Raw genomic sequence first — 20,793 nt, 5'->3', positions numbered from 1 at the left:
CGGCTTCTCATTGATGTGCTGGAATTGCTTATTCTCAACATCTCTTCGTACATTTGGTCTGAGCAAATCCATACGAGATCTCAACCTTCGGTTAAAGAACATCATGGCCGGGGTCTGGTTGGTGACTGCATGTGTCGCATTTCTGTAAGCTAACGGGAAATTGTCCACCTTGTGCTGCAGTGGAATGTCGTCAACGCACATGGCCCTTACTGCTTTCTTAAAGGTTTGTACGAACCTCTCAGCCAATCCATTTGTGGCTGGATGATACGGGGCGGATGTGTAATGCTTTACCCCATTCCTCTTCATAAATCTTCGAAACTCCTCGGACACAAACTGTGGTCCGTTATCAGAGCAAATCTGCTCTGGCAAGCCGTTCCTGGCAAATATGGTCCATAGGACTGCAATAGTTTTCTCCATGGTGGTGGAGGACATTTTGATGACCTCAGGCCATTTCGAGTGCGCATCCACAGCTATTAAAAACATTGAGTCCATGAATGGACCAGCAAAATCAATATGCACCCGTTGCCATGGAGATGAGGGTCACTCCCATGGGTGTAGAGGGGAATGTGGTGGTGCATTTTGGACCTTCTGGCATCCTGAGCAGCTCTTTGTCAGGTCCTCGATTTGCTGATCGATCCCCGGCCACCACACATAAGCCCTAGCAAGGCTTTTCATTTTCACCCCTCCCAGATGGCCTTCGTGAAGCTCATTGAGCACTCTCTCCCTTAACTTGGGTGGAATTACCACTCGGGATCCACACATCAAGGTCCCCTGGCATACTGACAGCTGTTCTCCTCTGGATGAGAACGCTGGCAACAGTGAGTCGCCATGTGTTGGCCATCCCTTCACCGTCAAGTCATATACCCGAGACAGTGTCGGGTCATTTCGGGTCTCCTTCTCTATATCAGCGTTAGTTACAGGCAAGCGTTCAATTATAGTCGAATGAAATATTTCGACAGGCTCCACTGCTGGTGCTTCCTCCGCATTAGGCAGTGGTAGGCGTGATAGCCCATCAGCGTTTCCATGCTGTTTTGTGCCCTTATACTCGATTTCATATTGGTTCGCCCCTAGAAAAAGGGACCATCTTTGTAGCCATTGCGCAGTCATCACCGGAACGCCCTTCTTTGGATTAAAGACGGAGACAAGTGGTTGGTGGTCAGTCAGCAAGGTGAACTTCTGCCCGTGCAGATAGTGGTTGAACTTTTTCACTCCCCACACTAGGCTGAGGGCCTCCCTGTCAATCTGGGCGTAGTTACGCTCGGCTGAGGTTAGTGATCGTGACGCAAAGGCCATTGGCCTCTCTGAGCCGTCCGAGAATTTGTGCGACAGCACCGCTCCAATGCCATAGAGTGATGCATCACATGCCAACCTAATTGGTAGTGCTGGGTTGAAATGAGCCAACACCTCTTTGGATGTGATCAATTCTTTGCTCTTCTGGAAAGCTCGTTTACATTCGTCATTCCACTTCCATGGTACCCCCGTTTGCAGTAGGGTGTTCAGTGGGTGTAGTACAGTAGACAAATTTGGCAAGAACTTATGGTAGTAGTTCACCAGCCCAAGGAACGACCTCAGTTGTGAAACATTTTCCGGTGCTGGAGCCTTGACTACTGCCTCAATCTTTTCAGGGGACTTATGTAACCCCTCTTCATCAATAACGTGGCCACAATACGAGATCTGCTTCTGGAAAAACTCGCATTTGTGGCGATTAGCTCGGAGCCCATATTCCTTCAATCTAGTGAGCACCTGCTCCAGGTTGGCGAGGTGATCACTGTCATTTTCGCCCGTGACCAGGATGTCATCCAAATAACACTGGGTCCCTGGAATCCCTTGCAGGACTTGATCCATTGCCCTTTGCCAAATAGCCGGAGCTGATGCTACCCCGAATACCAGCCGGTTGTATTGGTAGAGACCTTTATGAGTGTTGATCGTGAGGTACTGTTTCGAGGCTTCTTCTACCTCCATTTGCAGGTACGCCTGGGCCAGATCAATCTTAGTGAAGCGTTTCCCTCCAGATAGCGAGGCGAAAATATCTTCAATCCGCGGAAGCGGATATTGTACCGTGTGAAGGACTGGGTTCACTGTCACCTTAAAGTCCCCACAGATGTGAACCTTCTTTGGTTCCCCAGGCGTATTACTCAATGACCTCTTCATCACAGGAACGATGGGTGTAGCCCACTCGCTCCAGTCCACTTTGGACAGTACTCCTGAACGTTCCAAACCTTCCAGCTCTGCTTCGACGGCTGGGCGGATCGCATAAGACGCCTTAAAAAACTTTGGGCTTGCATTTCCCTCTATTTTGATCGTCGCTGTTATGCCTTTTGGTGTTCCGAGTTCCTGCTGGAACACTTCTTGTGCGTCAGTTAGCATTTTTGACAGTTGTCCAGGTGTGACGTCGTCATCCTTTTTGGCATCTACTGTCAGTGCTTGTATGGAATGCCAATCTAGCTGTATCTTCCGGATCCATTCACGTCCTAGTAGTTGTGGTCCTCCCTCTGGCAATACATATAGGTCCATTTTTGGTGTTTCCTTGCCGTTATATATAACGTTCACCCTTATTTTTCCTTTGGGGTAGACTTTTTGCCCCGTGTACGTCTTCAAGACGATCTCTGTATCTCTCAAGGGTATATGTGAGAATAGCCGCTTGTAGTCCCTTCGGTTTATAACTGTTAGGGTTGATCCTGTGTCCAATTCCATTTTCACTTGGACTCTGGCTATCTTGAGCGTGACCCAGATAGTTTGGTGATCCTCCGTTTTGATCACATTATGTAGTTTCAAACAACCCAGCTCCTTGCTTCCGGAGTCTGTATCCCTTTTCTGTTCGTCTGAACTACTCTCCGTCACCTTATGTACCTTCTTGTACTTCTCCTGTGGAGATTTCTTGCTGCTGGTTTTCTTTTCCGACCTGCAGACTCTTGCTATGTGTCCTATTTTTCCACACTGTCTGCACACTTGGTCCTTGAACCAGCAATCCTTATGGTCGTGTGTTGTTCTGCCGCAGCGATAGCACTTCACTGTTCCGTATGCCATTTCATTTGTGCCATATTCTTGCGGTCTCCGTTGTATCTCAGCTGTGCCCCGTGCTGCTGTCTCATGTGATACTGCCATGCTGAAAGCCTTGTCCAGCGTAAGATCCTTTTCTGATAGAAGCCGTTTCTGGGTTCCTTCACTTTGAAGCCCACACACGAACTTGTCCCTTAAAGTATCTGCTAGTCCCGTTCCAAACTGGCAGTGTTTCGATAGGTTGCGCAGTTCTGTTAAATACTCAGCATTACTTTCATCTTTATGCTGGTTCCTTTTGTGAAACTTAAATCTGTCTGCTATCAGCAGCGGTGTGGGGTTTAAGTGGTCCCGTAGGATTGACACTATGTTTTCAAAATTCTTTTCCGCTGGTTTCTCTGGGGTTACTGGGTTTCGCAGTAAGCCATACGTTTTTGCACCCATTGAATTCAACAATACCAGCGCTTTCTTGTCATCTGGCACTTCATTCACCTTGCAGTATACTTCAATGCGTTCGACATATGTCATTCAATCTTCGACTTCATTGTCGAACGCTGTGATACTGCCACTCTTCGGCATTTTTTTGGGGGTTTTTTTTGGTGTGGTTAGGCCGGCTCAAAATGGCGTCTCCTGCGCTTTCCTTTCTTCTCCGCTGCGGCTCAAAAATGGCGTCTCCCGCGCTCTCCCTTCTTCTCCGCTGCAGCTCAAAAATGGCGTCTCCCGCGCTCTCCCTTCTTCTCCGCTGCGGCTCAAATGGCATCTCCCGCGCTTTCCTTTCTTCCCCCGCGGACGCTGCTCAGCCCTTGAACACCGGCCGCGCTCTGCGCATTTTCCTGCGCGCCTCTCTCGTTGACGCCGCTTGGTCCTGAACCCCGGCTGCGCCCGTGCGCTCTACCCTCTTTTTTTTTCCGTCGACGCCGCTCGGTCTTCAACCCCGGCTGCGCCCTGTGCGCTTTACCCTCTCTCTTACACCGTCGACGCTGCTCGGCCTTCCCCTGTGCCGTCGGTCGGCTCCAGCTGCCGCCGTCCGGGAAGGGTCTGCGCCGTACCTGCTGCCAGCCCATCTCGCTGAAGTCTCCGCTGGATGGTCGACGCCTGTGCCCCTGGAATCGGCCTTCTTCTGCAGAGTTGCAGGTAGGTTCGAATCGACTCGTCGCCAATGTTAAATCCGTGAATCTTGATGTATGGTGTCCTTCAATAAATAGACAGAGACTGCAGAGGAACAATCAACGGTGTTTGCTGGATGAGGGTTACTCTAAAACTAACAGTACAAATCCCTACTCAGGGTTTATATACAGGTGTGGTCACTGCCGGTACTGCGGTATACAGGATCGCTGTAAAAAGTAGTTCTCCCCTTAAAGGTACATACACTACAGAATGCACTCCCGGAGTTAGCGATGAAAGCATATGATCTTAAAATTCTAAATAAGCCAGTTAAAGGCAAATCAGGAAAAAAATTCTTCACACAAAAAGTTGCGACAATGTGAAATACACTATTGCTTTTTCGGCTATATGACATCCAATGACATGAGCGATATTTGCAAAAGCCCAGGACTGACTCTTGCCTTTTAAAATTGGTGATGACTTGGGCCCACTCCAGTTGCTTTTTATCATGCCCAATGCAAAATTTCAGTGCTATAGTTAGGTAAGCCCTTGTTCCCAATGAACCAAATGCATGACCTAATCTAGGATAGCAGAGTGAACTATTAATCTTTTTACTGTTAATAATTGCGCTGGAAATAGTATTGGATCTCACTGTGTATTTTTGACTTCACCGATTGATAGACCACATGTCTCAAGCTGAAAACTACAAACGAAAGGGCTGATTTCTATTGGAATATCAGGGACTGTGGAGCCTACGATTTCCTGGCTATGGTCCATGAGGAAGGCACTTCATCCTGAAATTAATTTCAAAATACAGCACATTACTGATGAACTGTACAGTCGAGTCACAATATGTGTTAGGTAAGTTTAGCCTAGTAACTAATTGGTAGTTACCGTAATATCTGGTGTACGTTTTGTGCCATGCAATTTTGTTTGCTAAACATATGGGTGAGAGGGCAATTCAAATTTAAGTAGACAAACCAAAACTGCAGCCCCAGAGTTAGATGAGTTATTTATAATGTGCATTTTATAACATTATAGGCATGCGAGTGAGGAATTAGGAATTAAGTGTAAACTGAAATGTTCAAGATCAAGTAGCTAATTTTCAACCATTTTATAATTGAAGGGTGCTGCTCACCATTCTGCTCACGGAGCGTTCCGAATACCTGTTGTTTGCTTACTAAGGGCTCAAAAAGTGTTTCTTGGTTGCCTAATGTCCAAGTAGTGACTATCCTCCCTAGGTTGAATGGAGAGAGGAGATAAGTGCCATCCCTCAGGTATCAGGTTGGCTCCAAGATAACACATCAGGCCATGGTGATCCTGTGTAGCAGACTTCATAATCTGATACCCAAGTCAAAGGTCTACAGTGCTTCAGAGCACTGTTGCTGATTGACCAGCCATTGGTGGGATGCATAGGATAGATGGAGGCTCGGATTATTTCCTCTTAGTTGCAGGCAAACCAGTGCCCCAACAGGTAAGATTCTCCAAGCTGGACAAGCAGTGAACATTTACCAGTGTCTATGCTGGTAAGCAGTGTAGTGTTAAGCAGACAATCTCAGGCAGTACCTCTAAGCATAACGAAGTTAAAATACAATGGTTATATTCATTAAACAGTTAAAACGGTGAATGAGCTGTTGGTATAAAACCTGACTAACAGCACAAGGTTATGAGGTGATAAATCTCGCAGGGGCCTTGCTTCGAGCATGTGCAATTCCACTCTGAGAAAACTCTAACACCTGACTTCTAATTCCTGGCTTATATACATTAAAACACACCCTTGAAAAGGCTTCCTGTAAATAATGTTCTTTGGCCTAGAAATTCAGTGGCCTGCGCCACCAGTTTGTGCCCAAAGAGGGCTTTTGCGCCACTGTGCAAACCTACCGCGATATTTAGCGGGGCGCTAATGGCGGCGTTAGCCAGTAGCGCTGCGCCGCCACCGATGACGTCATCGGTGTGCGCAGCACCCCGCTATCGCCCCGCTGACCATATTTGGTTGCTGCCGCCTCCCCCGCGCCGGCCGCAAACAGCGACCGGTACACGGGGCCTACCTGTGCCAGTAGTGGGGCGAGTTAAGGTGGAGGTGCGGCCGGCCGCTTTTTCGGCGGCCGCCTGCCCGCACCTCCATCCCCGGCCTCCTACACCCCCCCCCCCCCCCGCGGCATTGCCGGCTGTTTCCAGAGAGCCCGGCACTTCTCCTTGGTGCCGGGCTCATTTGCCGGCACTCGCGAGCGGGGATCGCGCTGTTGCAGGCACCTCCCCCTTAAGAGTGAGAGGAAGGCCTGCAGTACCGCAGGCTGCCGTGCCGCAGCGGGTGGCGCTGCGGCACTTAGCACGCCGATATTCAGTTTCAGCGCCCCAAGCGGGGCGCCGAAACCCTTGTTTAGCGGCCGGCTTCCACTTGGGGCGCTGAAACTGAATATCCCGCTGGCGCAAGTGGCTCCGCGCGCAGCGGTAATTCCGCCGCCCAGGCGACCTGGGCGCCCCTAACTGAATTTCTAGGCCATAGTCTCTTGCCGAGCAGCCATCTGTTCTATGACCTCATCCGAGATAACACACACCGTAGCTAACCTCCCAGTCCTCCCTAAAACCATCCCATAAAACATAAGATAACAAGAATGCCTCCTTTCCTTGGAACATTCCAAGCACATGCTCAACGAGGCAAGGTTCCAATCTTTAGCTGTTTAATTAAACTACTAAATGTTTTTTATATAATGCCTTTATCTAAAAGGGAGGCTTTATTCTTTAAACTAGAAGCTTTACTCTAAAAATAGAAGCTGTCTTCACATACGTAAGCCTGCAAAAGCACTTTGCTTACATATCTGGAGAGCACTGCGATGGATTTCTGTGCATGTCAGATACTTGGCTGACCAAAAACCTGATAAAGGGTCCTATCTAAAAAGGTTATAGTATCGTTCTCTTTCAGACACTAACTGATTTGCTTTGTATTACCAGCATTTTCTGGTTTCAAGTTGATTTGCCTGATGCCAGGTTGTAAGTGACTGGAGGATTTATTTTATTATCCGTGGTACTTCTATCACAAAAACAGAAATACATCATTAGTACGTTAATAATAAAAAAAAATTAGTTTACTCGACAATTTGCCATTAAGAAGTTGTCATTAAAGCCAGTGAGAGAAAAACCCAGGCTTCATTTATTTGTTTATGGTTAGTCTGTAGATGGCAGTCAAATATAACAGTTCTTGTAAGGAGAGGGAACAAAATCACAATCCTGCATTGCCTTGAAAGAGAGAATGCATTCATAAATACAAAGGTGAAAATAAAAATGGATAAATGTTGTACATAAAAATACTTCTTCAAATCACTTTATAAACAGACACTAGCCATCTCAGTACTTCTTTGGTAGTCTCTTTTGGGGGGACTTTCTCCCAGGTCCGTGCTAATCTAACACTGTCTCTTACATTGTTGTAAACGGATAAAGTGGTTGGTGTCATCCTTTCTTTGTGTAGACCTCTTTGCTTGGGTGTTCTTGTTGTTTTTCAGGCAGATATACTGCTGAATTTCACAGCAGTCTACCTGGGACAACCAGAGATGGAACTGGTGAGTTAGGATCCAAGCAACACTATAGTCTGATGATCTCAGAGGACCCTATGGCAATAGGATATTATGTCTAATGTCTAAGAAGATATCAATCTGGCGTACAGGAGGAAAGGTGCTCTGGTGATCATTGATCAGTATTCAAACTGGCCAGCAGCAAGGGGCAGACATTGAGGGTCAGACTGAAGTGCACACAGCCACAAATTGACTGACTGAGCAATTAGTTAACATCAGAGGATGAGGGAGCTCCCGATCTTTTCTGGGGGAGTGGGAGAAAGAAATTGATCCAGTGCTGGAGCCTGAGGGAGGGTTACTAAATCTGCAGACTTTCTGTCAGAGGTTGCATTAACAGCTGTCTATAGAATTCATGCTGGAGGAAACATTCATATTGAGATTAGTTTATTAGGAAGAGTCATTAAAGTTCACGTCAGCTTTACCTTTCATCCTCAATTTGACACTCTGTGCTGCCATCTCACTAACTGTGTGAAGGGATCGTATGTTGACAGATGCTGACTATATGGAGGAAAATACAGTTCCAGTGCTATTTAGTATTTATATTATTTCTGCTATTTAAACATTACCTATTCTCCATCTAAGCACTTTACAGGTCATTGTATTTCTTTTCCTGTGTGTGTGGTCGTTGTGCTTTCTTCATCCTTCCCCTTCTTGTTCCTTTATAAATGCTGTTCATCTGTACTATCTTCCCGTTCTGAGGAAGGGTTTATATTCAAAATGCCGACTTTTGTTCTCTCGACAGAGGCTGCCTGACCTGCTGAGTGTTTCCAGCATTTTCTGTTTTTGTTTCACATTTCCAGCATCTGCAGTGTTTTGCTTTGCACTGTCGGAAGTGCCGTTTTTCGGAAGAGACATTAAACCGAGGCCCCGTCTGCTCTCTCAGGTGGACGTAAAAGATCCCATGCACTATTTCGAAGAAGAACAGGGGAGTTATCCCCGGTGTCCTGGCCAATATTTATCCCTCAATCAACATAACAAAAACAGACGATCTGGTCATTAGCACATTGTTTTTTGTGGGAGCTTGCTGTGCGCAAATTGGCTGCCACATTTCCTACAACAGTGATGACACTTCAAAAGTACTTCATTGGCTGTAAAGTACTTTGGGACGTCCAGTGGTCGTGAAAGGCGCTACATAAATACAAGTTTTTTTTTATTGAAACAGCTCCACTTGTTTCAAAAGGTTTGCTTATCTTTTCAACAACAACTTGTATTTATATAGCGCCTTTAACATAGTAAAACGTTCCAAGACGCTTCACAGGTGTATTTTAAGACAAAAAAATTGACACCGAGCTACATAAGGAGAAATTAGAGCAGGTAGCCAAAAGCTTGGTCAAAGAGGTAGGTTTTAAGGAGCGTCCTAAAGGAGGAAAGAGAGGTGGAGAGGTTTAGGCAGGGAATTCCCGAGCTTAGGGTCTCGGCAACAGAAGGCACAGCACCAATGGTTGAGCGATTCTAATCAGGGATGCTCAAGAGGGAGGAATTAGAGGTTCAAAACCAAAAACAACCATTATTTGCATTAAATTCTGGGAGTTGCAAGACAATGTCTCATCTTATGGCAACAGTTTGCAATCACAACCACAAAAAGAAATTAAATAGACGAGCATAAGATTTGTTTGCAAAAAATCGACCCGTTACAGTCCAAACAGACCCAGTTGCCCCAGCACTCGCGCTACAGCGCGATAATGCGCATGCTCGGTGTCTGCCGGCTGAGCAAGCGGTGCGCAGCGCATGCTCAGTGTGGTGCGGGCCAGCTGACTGGTCAGGTGGTGCAGCAGCGGCCGGGTACCTGCTCCTCGCTCCAGCGACATGGGCTCTTTCAACGAACTCTACTTCAATGTGGACAACGGCTACCTGGAGGGGCTAGTGAGAGGTTTCAAGGCTGGTATCCTGTCGCAGGGCGACTACCTGAACTTGGTGCAGTGCGAGACCCTGGAAGGTGAGCGAGTCAGTCCTGGAGTCAGGGGCCTGTTGCTCTTTGGCGAGGCCCGGGGGGTGGGTGACAGCGGCCTGCACCCCGCTCCTGCGGCCCCCCGCAAGAGAACGATCCCAGCCGCGGTCCTTTTTTCTGCAGCGCTCGGGGGGAAATTGCAGCGGTTTTGTTTTGCTATGTGTGGAACGGTTGATGGCGTTGGACTGAGCCTTGCTCCCGGGCCGCTGGATGAGGCCTCCCTGTTGCTGTAGCCGGGAGTGATGTATGGAGGGTGTCGAAGGGGGAAAGGCTTTTACGTTTAATTTCTGTTTTGACAGTGGGCTGTAGTACTCGGGGAGCTCAAAGGTCAGTAATTTGGGGCCTACCTGTATGTATTTACGACGTGAATTTGTTCAAAGCGTCAGCATTGCCATTTTGATATTCTGGGGGTTGGAACCGCTTTAATATACATTTGACAGCTGCACATTGCTTCCTCGTGTATGCAACGGCTCTTAATCATTGAAGGTATGAGTTAATTATGCTTTTAGGTCGTATGAAATTAAATTATTGGGGAATATAAAAATAAATAAAGTATTCGACAGATACATAAATAACGCACCAGGATAGGGCCACTAAAGGATGCACAAGATAAACTCTCAGGTAATGACAGCGAAATGGCAGAAATATTGAATAGTTACTTTGCCTCAGTATTTACCAAGGAAAGTAACGAAATGGACATGACATTACAAGAAGAAATTTAAAAAATAAAGTAATTTATGTAAGTAAAACAGCATTCTTTGCACCTGAGAAGTGGCAATTATTTCTTGTCCCAAACTTTGTCTATTTCAGAATATGGTGCTCTTTTAAGAGTGCTGGAAATCAAAGTTTAAGTGAAGGGCAGTGCAATATGAATGCTATCTCCTGATCATCAGTGGCAAGATAGTTTCTTTTCCACTCTTTCATAGAAAACAAAAATGAGAAATGAGAATACAGTACTGTATATCAATTTTAGGAAAGGGACTGTTATCCTGGAATTGAGGATGGGTCAATTGAAAAGTTTGATCTATGGGCTGGTGTTGAGATTGATCTCTCAACTCTAAGTTGCCTGATGACATTAAAAGTGATTGCATTTTACTAAATGTTATGCACTTTAAACATTTATAATGTACTTGAAAGTTTTACTTTGAATGTTAATATGTGAAGAGAAAAAGATTGGTGAAGTCAAACATAGGTCCCTTACAGTCAGAATCAGGGGAATTTATAATGGGAAACAAGGAAATGGCAGTCCAACTAAATACATACTTTGGTCCTGTCTTCACAAAGGAGGACACAAATAACCTCCCAGAGATGCCGGGGAACATAGGGTCTGATGAAAGAGAGGAACTGAAAGAAATCAGTATTTGTAGGAAAATGGTGTTAGGAAAATTGATGGGACTGAAGGCCAATAAATCCCCAGGGCCTGATGGTCTACATCCCAGGGTACTTAAGGAAGTGGCCCTAGAGATAGTAGATGCATTACTGGTCATCTTCCAGAACTCGATAGACTCTGGAACGGTACCCATAGATTGGAGGGTAGCTAATGTTATCCCACTATTCAAAAAAGGTGGTAGAGAAAAAGCGGGGAATTATAGACCAGTAAGCCTGACATCCGTAGTGGGGAAAATGCTAGAGTATTATAAAAGATGTAATAGCAGAGCACTTGGAAAGCAGTGACAGGATCGGACAAAGTCAACATGGATTTACAAAAGGTAAATCATGCTTGACTAATCTACTGGAATTTTTTGAGGATGTAACTGGTAAAATAGATAAGGGAGAACCAGTGGATGTGGTGTATTTGGACTTTCAGAAGGCTTTTGATAAGGTCCCACATAAGAGATTAGCGTGCAAAATTAAGGCACATGGGATTGGGGGCAAGGTATTGACTTGGATAGAGAACTGGTTGGCGGACAGAAAGCAAAGAGTTGGAATAAACGGGTCGTTTTCCGAGTGGCAGGCAGTGACTAGTGGGGTACCGCAAGGATCGGTCCTAGGACCCCAGCTGTTCACAATATATATTAATGATCTGGACGAGGGAATTGGATGTAATATCTCCAAATTTGCAGACGACACAAAGCTGGTTGGGAGGGTAAGCTGCGAGGAGGATGTTGGGAAACTCCAGTACGATTTGGACAGGTTGGGTGATTGGGCAGAAACATGGCAAATGTACTATAATAATGTGGATAAATGTGAGGTTATCCACTTTGGTGGCAAAAACAGGAAGGCAGATTATTATTTGAATGGCAATAGATTGGGAGAAGGGGAAGTGCAAAGAGACCTGGGTGTCCTTGTGCACCAGTCGCTGAAGGTAAGCATGCAGGTGCAGCAGGTGGTTAAGAAGGCAAATGGTATGTTGGCCTTCGTAGCAAGAGGGTTCGAGTACAGGAACAAGGATGTCTTGCTACAGTTGTACAGGGCCTTGGTGAGACCGCACCTTGAGTATTGTGTGCAGTTTTGGTCACCTTACCTGAGGAAAGACGTTCTTGCCATGGAGGGAGTGCAGCGAAGATTCACCAGGCTGATACCTGGGATGGCAGGAATGACGTATGAGGAGAGATTGTGTCGATTGGGCTTATACTCACTGGAGTTTAGAAGATTGAGAGGGGATCTCATCGAAACCTATAAAATTCTGTCAGGTCTGGACAGACTAGATGCAGGAAGGATGTGTCTGATGGCCGGGGAGTCCAGAACCAGGGGTCATAGTCTAAGGATAAGGGGTAAGCCATTTAGGACTGAAATGAGGAGGAATTTCTTCACCCAGAGAGTGGTAAACCTGTGGAATTCTCTGCCACAGAGGGCGGTGGAGGCCAGTTCATTAAATATATTCAAGAAAGCATTGGATATATTTCTTGAGGCTAAAGGGATCAAGGGATATGGGGAAAAGGCAGGGACAGGGTACTGAATTTGGATGATCAGCCATGATCACGTTGAATGGCGGAGCAGGCTCGAAGGGCCGAATGGCCTACTCCTGCTCATATCTTCTGTGTTTCTATGCCATTCTTTACTTCAGCAATGTAGCAAATTAATTTGCTCTCACTTCCTGCTTCTGAAAATCTCAACTGATGTTGAAATTGAAAATTGTCAGCTACATAGCAGTTGCATGTTGCGTGTCTGATCAAGCACATAAATTAACCGTTTAAACAATGTTAAAGCATTTTGTTAATTTGTCTTGTTATAGATCACGAATTGGCATGCAAAGCACCAGTGAATACAATTCTATAAATAGCAGGGATGTGGTGTATTGTGTACAAAGTCACTAATTTTCAAAGTGCAGTGTGTGTGTATTGAGATTTATAAGATGCTGTGGAATAGAGAAGGAGCACTGTTTTGAGTTAAATCATGACAACAGAACAAGGGTAGATGGGTACAAACTGGTAAAAGGACAAGTTCAGGATAGTGTGAGATCAATATGCAGCATGGTGTTGTGGGAAAGTTGGCGGAGTCAAATTCTGGAGTCTTTCAAGACAGTTAATTACTGTGGTGGTGGGAGGTTTTGGTGGAAGACTGAGCAGAATGGCCTCCATCTGTACCTGGTATTCCAGTCACCAAATCTAAATACTATCAGGATTTATCCGAATCAAATGAAATTTATTATGCAACAGGAACTGCATTCCATGCATGCTAACATGCTGTAGTGGCAGGATGTGTCTATATGCTAAATAACAGCAGAAAATGCTGGAAAAACTCAGCAGGCCAGGCAACATCCGTGGAGAGCGAAAGAGTCAACGTTTTGGGTCGAAACCCTTCTACAGAACTGAGAGAAAAGGCAGGAAATGAAACAAAAGGCAGTTTGGGGGGCTGGGAAATGGGGGAGGGGATGAAAGAAGAGACATTGAGATATTCAAGGTGAGACGAGATAGTAATAGGACAGGTAAAGAAACAGACAATGGCTCTAGATGAAGTGTGAAATGCGCTGGCAGAGTGAAAGACAGCTGCCATGTGGGAGAGAGAAAAAAAGGAAAAGTCACAAACCAAAAGTGTGGATTAAAAATATAAAAATATAATAGGGGCCGAGGTTATGATCTGAAATTGTTGAACTCGATATTGAGTCCGGAAGGCTGTAAAGTGCCTAATCGGAAGATGAGGTGCTGTTCCTCGAGTTTATGCTGAGCTTCCATGGAACAATGCAAGAGGCCGCAGACGGTGAGGTCTGATTGGGAATGGGACGGTGAATTGAAATGACAGACGACCGGAAGCTCGGGGTCACCCTTACGGACTGAACGGAGGTGTTCCGCAAAGCGGTCACCCAATCTGCGTTTGGTCTCCCCAATGTAGAGGAGACCACATCGTGAGCAGCGAATACAGTATACTAGATTGCGAGAAGTACAAGTAAATCGCTGTTTCACCTGGAAGGGGTTTTTGGGGCCCTGGACAGTGGGAAGGGGGGAGCTATAGGGGCAGGTGTTACATCTCCGCTTGCATGGGAATGTGCCAGGGGAAGGGCTGTTTGGGGTGATAGAGGAGTGGACTAGGGTGTTTCGGAGGGAGCGGTCCCTACGGAATGCTGAAAGGGGAGGGGAGGGGAAGATACGTTTGGTGGTGGGATCACTTTGGAGGTAGCGGAAATGCCGGAGGATGATCCGTTGAATGTGGAAGCTGGTGGGGTGAAAGGTGAGGACAAGGGGAACCCTATCGTGGTTCCGGGAGGGAGGGGCAGGGGTGAGGGCAGAAGTGCGGGAGATAGAACTGACACGGTCGAGGGCAGTGTCAACCACGGTAGAGGGGAATCCTCGGTTGTGGAAAAAGGAAGACATGTCTGAAGCACTGGTGTGGAAGGTGGCATCGTCGGAGCAGATGCGGCGGAGACGGAGAAACTGGGAGAATGGAATAGAGTCCTTACAGGAGGAGGGGTGGGAGGAAGTGTAGTCCAGGTAGCTGTGGGAGTCAGTGGGCTTGTAGTGAATATTGGTCGATAACCTATCCCCAGAGATGGAGACGGAGAAGTCGAGGAAGGGAAGAGTCAGAGATGGACCATGTGAAGGTGAGGGAAGGGTGGAAATTGGAGGCAAAGTGAATGAAATTGTCTAGTTCGGGGCGAGAGCAGGAAACGGCACCGATAGTCATCAATGTATCAGAAAAAGAGGTGAGGGAGGGGACCCGAGTAGGACTGGAACAAAGATTGTTCCACATAGCCCACGAAAAGGCAGGCATAGCGGGTACCCATGGCAACACCTTTGATTTGGAGGAAATGAGTGGAGTTAAAGGAGAAGTTGTTCAATGTGAGAACAAGTTCAGCCAGGCGGAGGAGGGTGGTGGTGGATGGGGACTGGTCGGGCCTCTGTTCTAGGAAGAAGTGGAGCGCCCTCAGGCCATCCTGGTGGGGGATAGAGGTGTAGAGGGATTGTACGTCCATGGTGAAAAGGAAGCGGTTGGGGCCAGGAAACTGGAAACTGTTAAAGTGGCGGAGGGTGTCCGAAGAGTCGCGGATGTAGGTGGGAAGAGACTGGACAAGGGGAGAAAAGATAGGAAGAGATAAGTTCCGTGGGGCAAGAACAGGCTGAAACGATGGGTCTACCAGGGCAGTCCTGTTTGTGGATCTTGGGAAGGAGGTAGAAGCGGGGTTGGGGAACTATGAGGTTGGGACCCGAATAGGACTGGAACAGAGTGTGGTCTCCTCTACATTGGGGAGACCAAACGCAGATTGGGTGACTGCTTTGCGGAACACCTCCGTTCAGTCCGTAAGGGTGACCCCGAGCTTCCGGTCGCCTGTTACTTCAATTCTCTGTTCCATTCCCACTCAGACCTCACCGTCTGTGGCCTCTTGCATTGTTCCACGGAAGCTCAGCATAAACTCGAGGAACATCACCTCATCTTCCGATTAGGCACTTTACAGCCTTCCGGACTCAATATCGAGTTCAACAATTTCAGATCATAACCTCGGCCCCTATTATATTTTTATATTTTTTATCCACACTTTTGGTTTGTGACACTTTCTCTCTCTTCCCACATGGCAGCTGTCTCTCACTCTGCCAGCACATGTCACACTTCTAGAGCCATTGTCTGTTTCTTTACCTGTCCTATTACTATCTCGTCTCACCTTGAATATCTCAATGTCTCTTCTTTCATCCCCTCCCCCATTTCCCAGCCCCCAAACTGCCTTTTGTTTCATTTCCTGCCTTTTCTCTCAGTTCTGTAGAAGGGTTTCGACCCAAAACGTTGACTCTATTTCTCTCTCCACGGATGTTGCCTGGCCTGCTGAGTTTTTCCAGCATTTTCTGTTGTTTCGGATTTCCAACATCCGCAGTATTTTGCTATCGTGTCTACATGCTGATGACTACCCATATGTTTGATCTCTGTCTCTTTCAGAGAATGTTCCCACCTTTTTATTTACTGTAACAGTAATTGTATATTTTGTGTAGTGGAATACTGAGGATACATCAAGTGACTTATTGACAAAAGAACTGAAGGCGTTGGGTTCACCTCACAGATGGCTTCCTTGGAGATGTAATATCTCCAAGTTTGCAGACGACACAAAGCTGGGTGGGCGTGTGTGCTGTGAGGAGGATGCCGAGAAACTCCAGTATGATTTGGACAGGTTGGGTGATTGGGCAGAAGCATGGCAGATGCAGTATAATGTGGATAAATGCAAGGTTATCCACTTTGGTGCCAAAAACAGGAAGGCAGATTATTATCTGAATGGCAATAGATTGGGAGAAGGGGAAGTGCAACGAGACCTGGGTGTCCTTGTGCACCAGTCGCTGAAAGTAAGCATGCAGGTGCAGCAGGCGGTTAAGAAGGCAAATGGTATGTTGGCCTTCGTAGCGAGAGGGTTCGAGTACAAGAACAAGGATGTCTTGCTGCAGTTGTACAGGGCCTTGGTGAGACCACACCTTGAGTATTGTGTGCAGTTTTGGTCGCCTTATCTGAGGAAGGATGTTCTTGCCATGGAGGGAGTGCAGCGAAGATTCACCAGACTGATACCTGGGATGGCAGGAATGACGTATGAGGAGAGATTGGGTCGATTGGGCTTGTACTCGCTGGAGTTTAGAAGAAGAGGGTATCTCATTTAAGCTTATAAAATTCTAACAGAACTGGACAGACTGGATGCAGGAAGGATGTTCCTGATGGCCGGGGAGTCCAGAACCAGGAGTCACATTCTAAGGATAAGGGGTAAGCCATTTAGGACAGAGATGAGGAATTTCTTCACCCAGAGAGTGGTGACCCTGTGGAATTCTCTACCACAGAAGGCAGTGGAGGCCAATTCATTAAATATATTCAAGAAGGAGTTGGATATATTTCTTAAGGCTAAAGGGCTCAAGGGATATGGGGAAAAGGCAAGGACAGGGTACTAATTTGGATGATCAGCCATGATCTCATTGAATGGCGGAGCAGGCTCGAGGGGCCGAATGGCCTACTCCTGCTCCTATCTTCTATGTTTCTGGTGCTGATTTTAGCATATCACTAAGGGTGATGTGTTGCAAAAAATCATCATCACCCCTTGTTTTGGAACAGGCAATATATATGAAAGAAATTCCCATGTTTATGTATTTTTTTTTTTTTTAAACGGTCAGCATTGAAACAAACAATGGAAGTAGGATTATTCAATCTGTTCCTATGGATTTAAGTAGTGAGCCCAAATTGTTATTAGTAAAATGGTCGAGTAGTAGAAAAGTAAACTGTAGCTTGTAATTTGTGGCGGCAGCCTTTTGCATGTCTTTCCATTTGTGATTATAGCAGCCATTACAAAACTGAAATAACCAAAGTCTAATTAATACAGTAACTTGTAATGCTGAGTTGAATATTTGCCATAGATGTATGCATAGTGCCAGCAGACAGGATTTCTAGGAAAATAGAATCATAGAAATTTACAGCACAGAAGGAGACCATTCAGCCCATCTTGTCCGTGCCGGCTGACAAAGAGCTATCCACCCAATCCCACTTTCCAGCACTTGGTTTGTAGCCTTGTAGATTACGGCACTTCAGGTGCATATCCAAGTACTTTTAAATGTGATGAGGCTTTCTGCCTCTACCACCCTTTCAGGCAGTGAGTAACAAACCCCCCACCACCCTCTGGGTGAAAAAAATTCTCCTCAACTCCTCTTTAAACCTCCTACCAATTACTTTAAATCTATGCCCCCTTCTGCTAAGGGAACTAGGTCCTTTCATTCCACTCTATCTAGGCCCCTCATAATTTTATACACCTCAATTAGGTCTCCCCTCAGCCTTCTCTGTTCAAAGAGACAAAATTAAAGGCTCTTTATCTGAATACTCGCAGCATTCATAATAAGATAGATGAGTTGACGGCATATAAATAGGTATGATCTGATGGCCATTACAGAGATGTGGTTGCAAGGTGACCAAGGCTGGGAACTAAATATTATGGGGTATTTGACATCTCGGAAGGATAGGCAGAAAGGAAGGTGGGGTAGCTTTGTTAATAAAGGATGATATCAGTGCTGTGGTGAGAAATGATATTGACTCAGAAAAGATCAAAATGTAGAATCAGTTTGAGTGGCGATAAGAAAGTAAGGGAAAGGGGTCACTGATGGGCGTAGTCTATAGACCCCCTAACAGTAGGACAGAGTATAAATCAAGAAATAATGAGGGCTTGTAAGAAAGGTACTGCAATAATCATGGGTGATTTTAATCTTCATATAGATTGGACAAATCAAATTGGCAAGGGTAGCCTTGAGGATGAGTTCATAGAATGTATTCAGGATGGTTTCTTAGAACAATACGTTGTGGAATCAACCAGGGAGCAGGCTATTTTAGATCTGGTAATGTATAATGAGACAGGATTAATTAATCTCGCTGTAAAGGATCCTCTAGGGAAGAGTGATCATAGCATGATAGAATTTCAAATTCAGTTTGAGGGTGAGACACTTGGGTCTGAAACTAGTGTCCTACACTTAAATAAAGGCAATTACAAAGGTATGAAGACAGAGTTGGATAAAGTGAACTGGGAAAATAGATTAAAGGGTAAGACAATAGCTAAGCAGTGGCAGACATTTAAGGAGATATTTCATAACTCAGCAAAGGTTTATTCCTGTGAGAAAGAAAGACTCTACGAGAAGGATGAACCATCCGTGGCTAACTAAGGAAGTTAAGGATGGTATCAAATTGAAAGAAAAGGCATACAATGTTGCAAAGATTAGTGGTATGCCAGAGGATTGGGAATTTTTTAGAAACCAGCAAAGGATGACTTAAAAAAAAAAAGAGGGAGAAGCTAGATTGAGAGTAAACTAGCAAAAAAAATATAAAAACAGACAGTAAGAGCTTCTACAGGTATATAAAAAGGAAGAGAGTAGCTAAAGTAAATGTTGGTCCCTTAGAGGATGAGACTGGGGAATTAATAATGGGAAACGGGGAAATGGCCGAGACTTTGAACAAATATTTTGTATCGGTCTTCACGGTAGAAGACACTAAAAGTATCCCAATAATTGATAATCAAGGGGCTATAGGGAGGGAGGAACTTAAAACAATCACTATCACTAGAGGAAAAAGTACTTGGCAAACTAATGGGACCAAAGGCTGACAAGTCCCCTGGACCTGATGACCTGCATCCTAGGGTCTTAAAAGAAGTGCCTGCGGAGATAGTGGATGCATTGGATATAATCTACCAAAATTCCCTGGATGCTGGAGAAGTCCCAACGGATTGGAAAACCGCAAATGTAGCTCCCCTATTCAAGAAAGCAGGAAACTATAGGCCAGTTAGCCTAACATCTGTCAGTGGGAAAATGCTGGAATCCATTAATAGCAGGACATTTAGAAAATCATAATACAATCAAGCAGAGTCAACATGGTTTTATGAAATGGAAATCGTGTTTGACAAATTTACTAGAGTTCTTTGAGGATGTAACGAGCAGGGTGGATAAAGGGGAACCAGTAGATGTGATGTATTTGGATTTCCAGCAGACATTCGATAAGGTGCCAAATAAAAGGTTACTGCACAAGGTAAGAGCTCACGGGTTGGGGGTAATAAATTAGCATGGATAGAGGATTGGCGAACTAACAGAAAACAGAGAGTTGGGTTAAATGACATTTTCAGGTTGACAAACTGTAACTAGTAGGTTGCCACAGGGATCAGTGCCTCCACTATTTACAATCTGTATTAATGGATGAAGGGACCGAGTGTACTGTAGCCAAATTTGCTGCTGATACAAAGAAAGGTGGGAAAGCAAGTTGTGAGGAGGACAGAGTCTGCAAGAGATATAGATAGGTTAAGTGAGTGGGCAAAAATTTGGCAGATGGAGTATAATGTGGGAAAATGTGAGGTTATCCACTTTGGTAGGAAGAATAAAAAAGCAAATTATTATTTAAATGGAGCGAGACTACAAAATGCTGTGGTATAGAGGGATCTGGGGGTCCTTGTACATGAAACACAAAATGTTAGCATGCAGGTACAGCAAGTAATTAGGAAGACAAATGGAATATTGGCCCTTATTGCAAGGGGGATGGAGTATAAAAGTAGAGACGTCTTGCCACAACTGTGCAGGGCGCATGTGAGACCACATCTGGAGTACTGCATGCAGTTTTGGTTTCCTTATTTAAGGAGGAATATACTTGCTTTGGACGCAGTTCAGAGAAGGTTCACTAGGTTGATTCCTGAGATGAAGGGGTTGGCTTATGAAGAAAGGTTGAGCAGGTTGGGCTTATACGTATTGGAGTTTAGAAGAATGAGGTGTGATCTTATTGAAACATGTAAGATTCTGAGAGGGCTTGACAGGGTAGATGCAGGGAGGATGTTCCCTCTTGTGGGGGAATCTAGAACAAGGGGTCGCCCATTTAAAACGGAGATGAGGAGGAATTTCTTCTGAGGGTTGTGAATCTTTGGAATTCTCTCCCCCAGAGAGCTGTGAAGCTGGAGTCATTGAATATATTCAAGGTGGAGATAGACATATATTTGAGCTACAGGGGAGTCGAGGGTTATGGGGAGCGGGCGGGAAAGTGGTGTTGAGGCCAAGATCAGATCAGCCATTATCTTATTGAATGGCGGAGCAGGCTCGAGGGGCCAAATGGCCTACTCCTGCTCCTATTTCTTATGTTATGTTTTTAAAGAAAATAACCTCAGCCTATCCAATCTTTCCTCATAGCTAAAATTCCTCAGCCCAGGCAACATCCTTGTAAATCTCCTCTGCACCCTCTCTCGTACAATCACATCCTTCCTGTAATGTGGTGACCAGAACTGCACGCAGTATTCTAGCTGCGGCCTAACTAGTGTTTTTATACAGTTCAAGC

General features: G+C 45.6%; 1 protein-coding gene across 2 annotated transcripts in view; it reads left to right on the top strand.

Annotated features, from left to right (window-relative positions):
* Positions 1 to 9,376: 9,376 nt before the first annotated feature.
* LOC147116401 (V-type proton ATPase subunit d 1) overlaps positions 9,377 to 20,793 on the top strand; it is a 65,912-nt gene continuing 54,495 nt past the window's right edge. Inside the window, exon 1 of one of the 2 annotated variants that reach the window (XM_085991290.1) lies at positions 9,377 to 9,606. In XM_085991290.1, the coding sequence (XP_085847416.1) occupies positions 9,477 to 9,606 (130 nt within the window). In that variant the 5' untranslated portion in view covers positions 9,377 to 9,476. The remainder of the gene's footprint in view (positions 9,607 to 20,793) is intronic. The other variant, XM_085991289.1, reaches the window with a different exon arrangement.

The sequence above is a fragment of the Somniosus microcephalus genome, chromosome 6, assembly GCF_052327205.1.
Source record: "Somniosus microcephalus isolate GS21.2 chromosome 6, FLI_Smic_1.0, whole genome shotgun sequence".
In the NCBI taxonomy this organism is placed as follows: Eukaryota; Metazoa; Chordata; class Chondrichthyes; order Squaliformes; family Somniosidae; genus Somniosus; species Somniosus microcephalus.
Note: the sequence above shows the minus strand (reverse complement) of the source record. Positions and strands in the feature narration are given on the sequence as shown.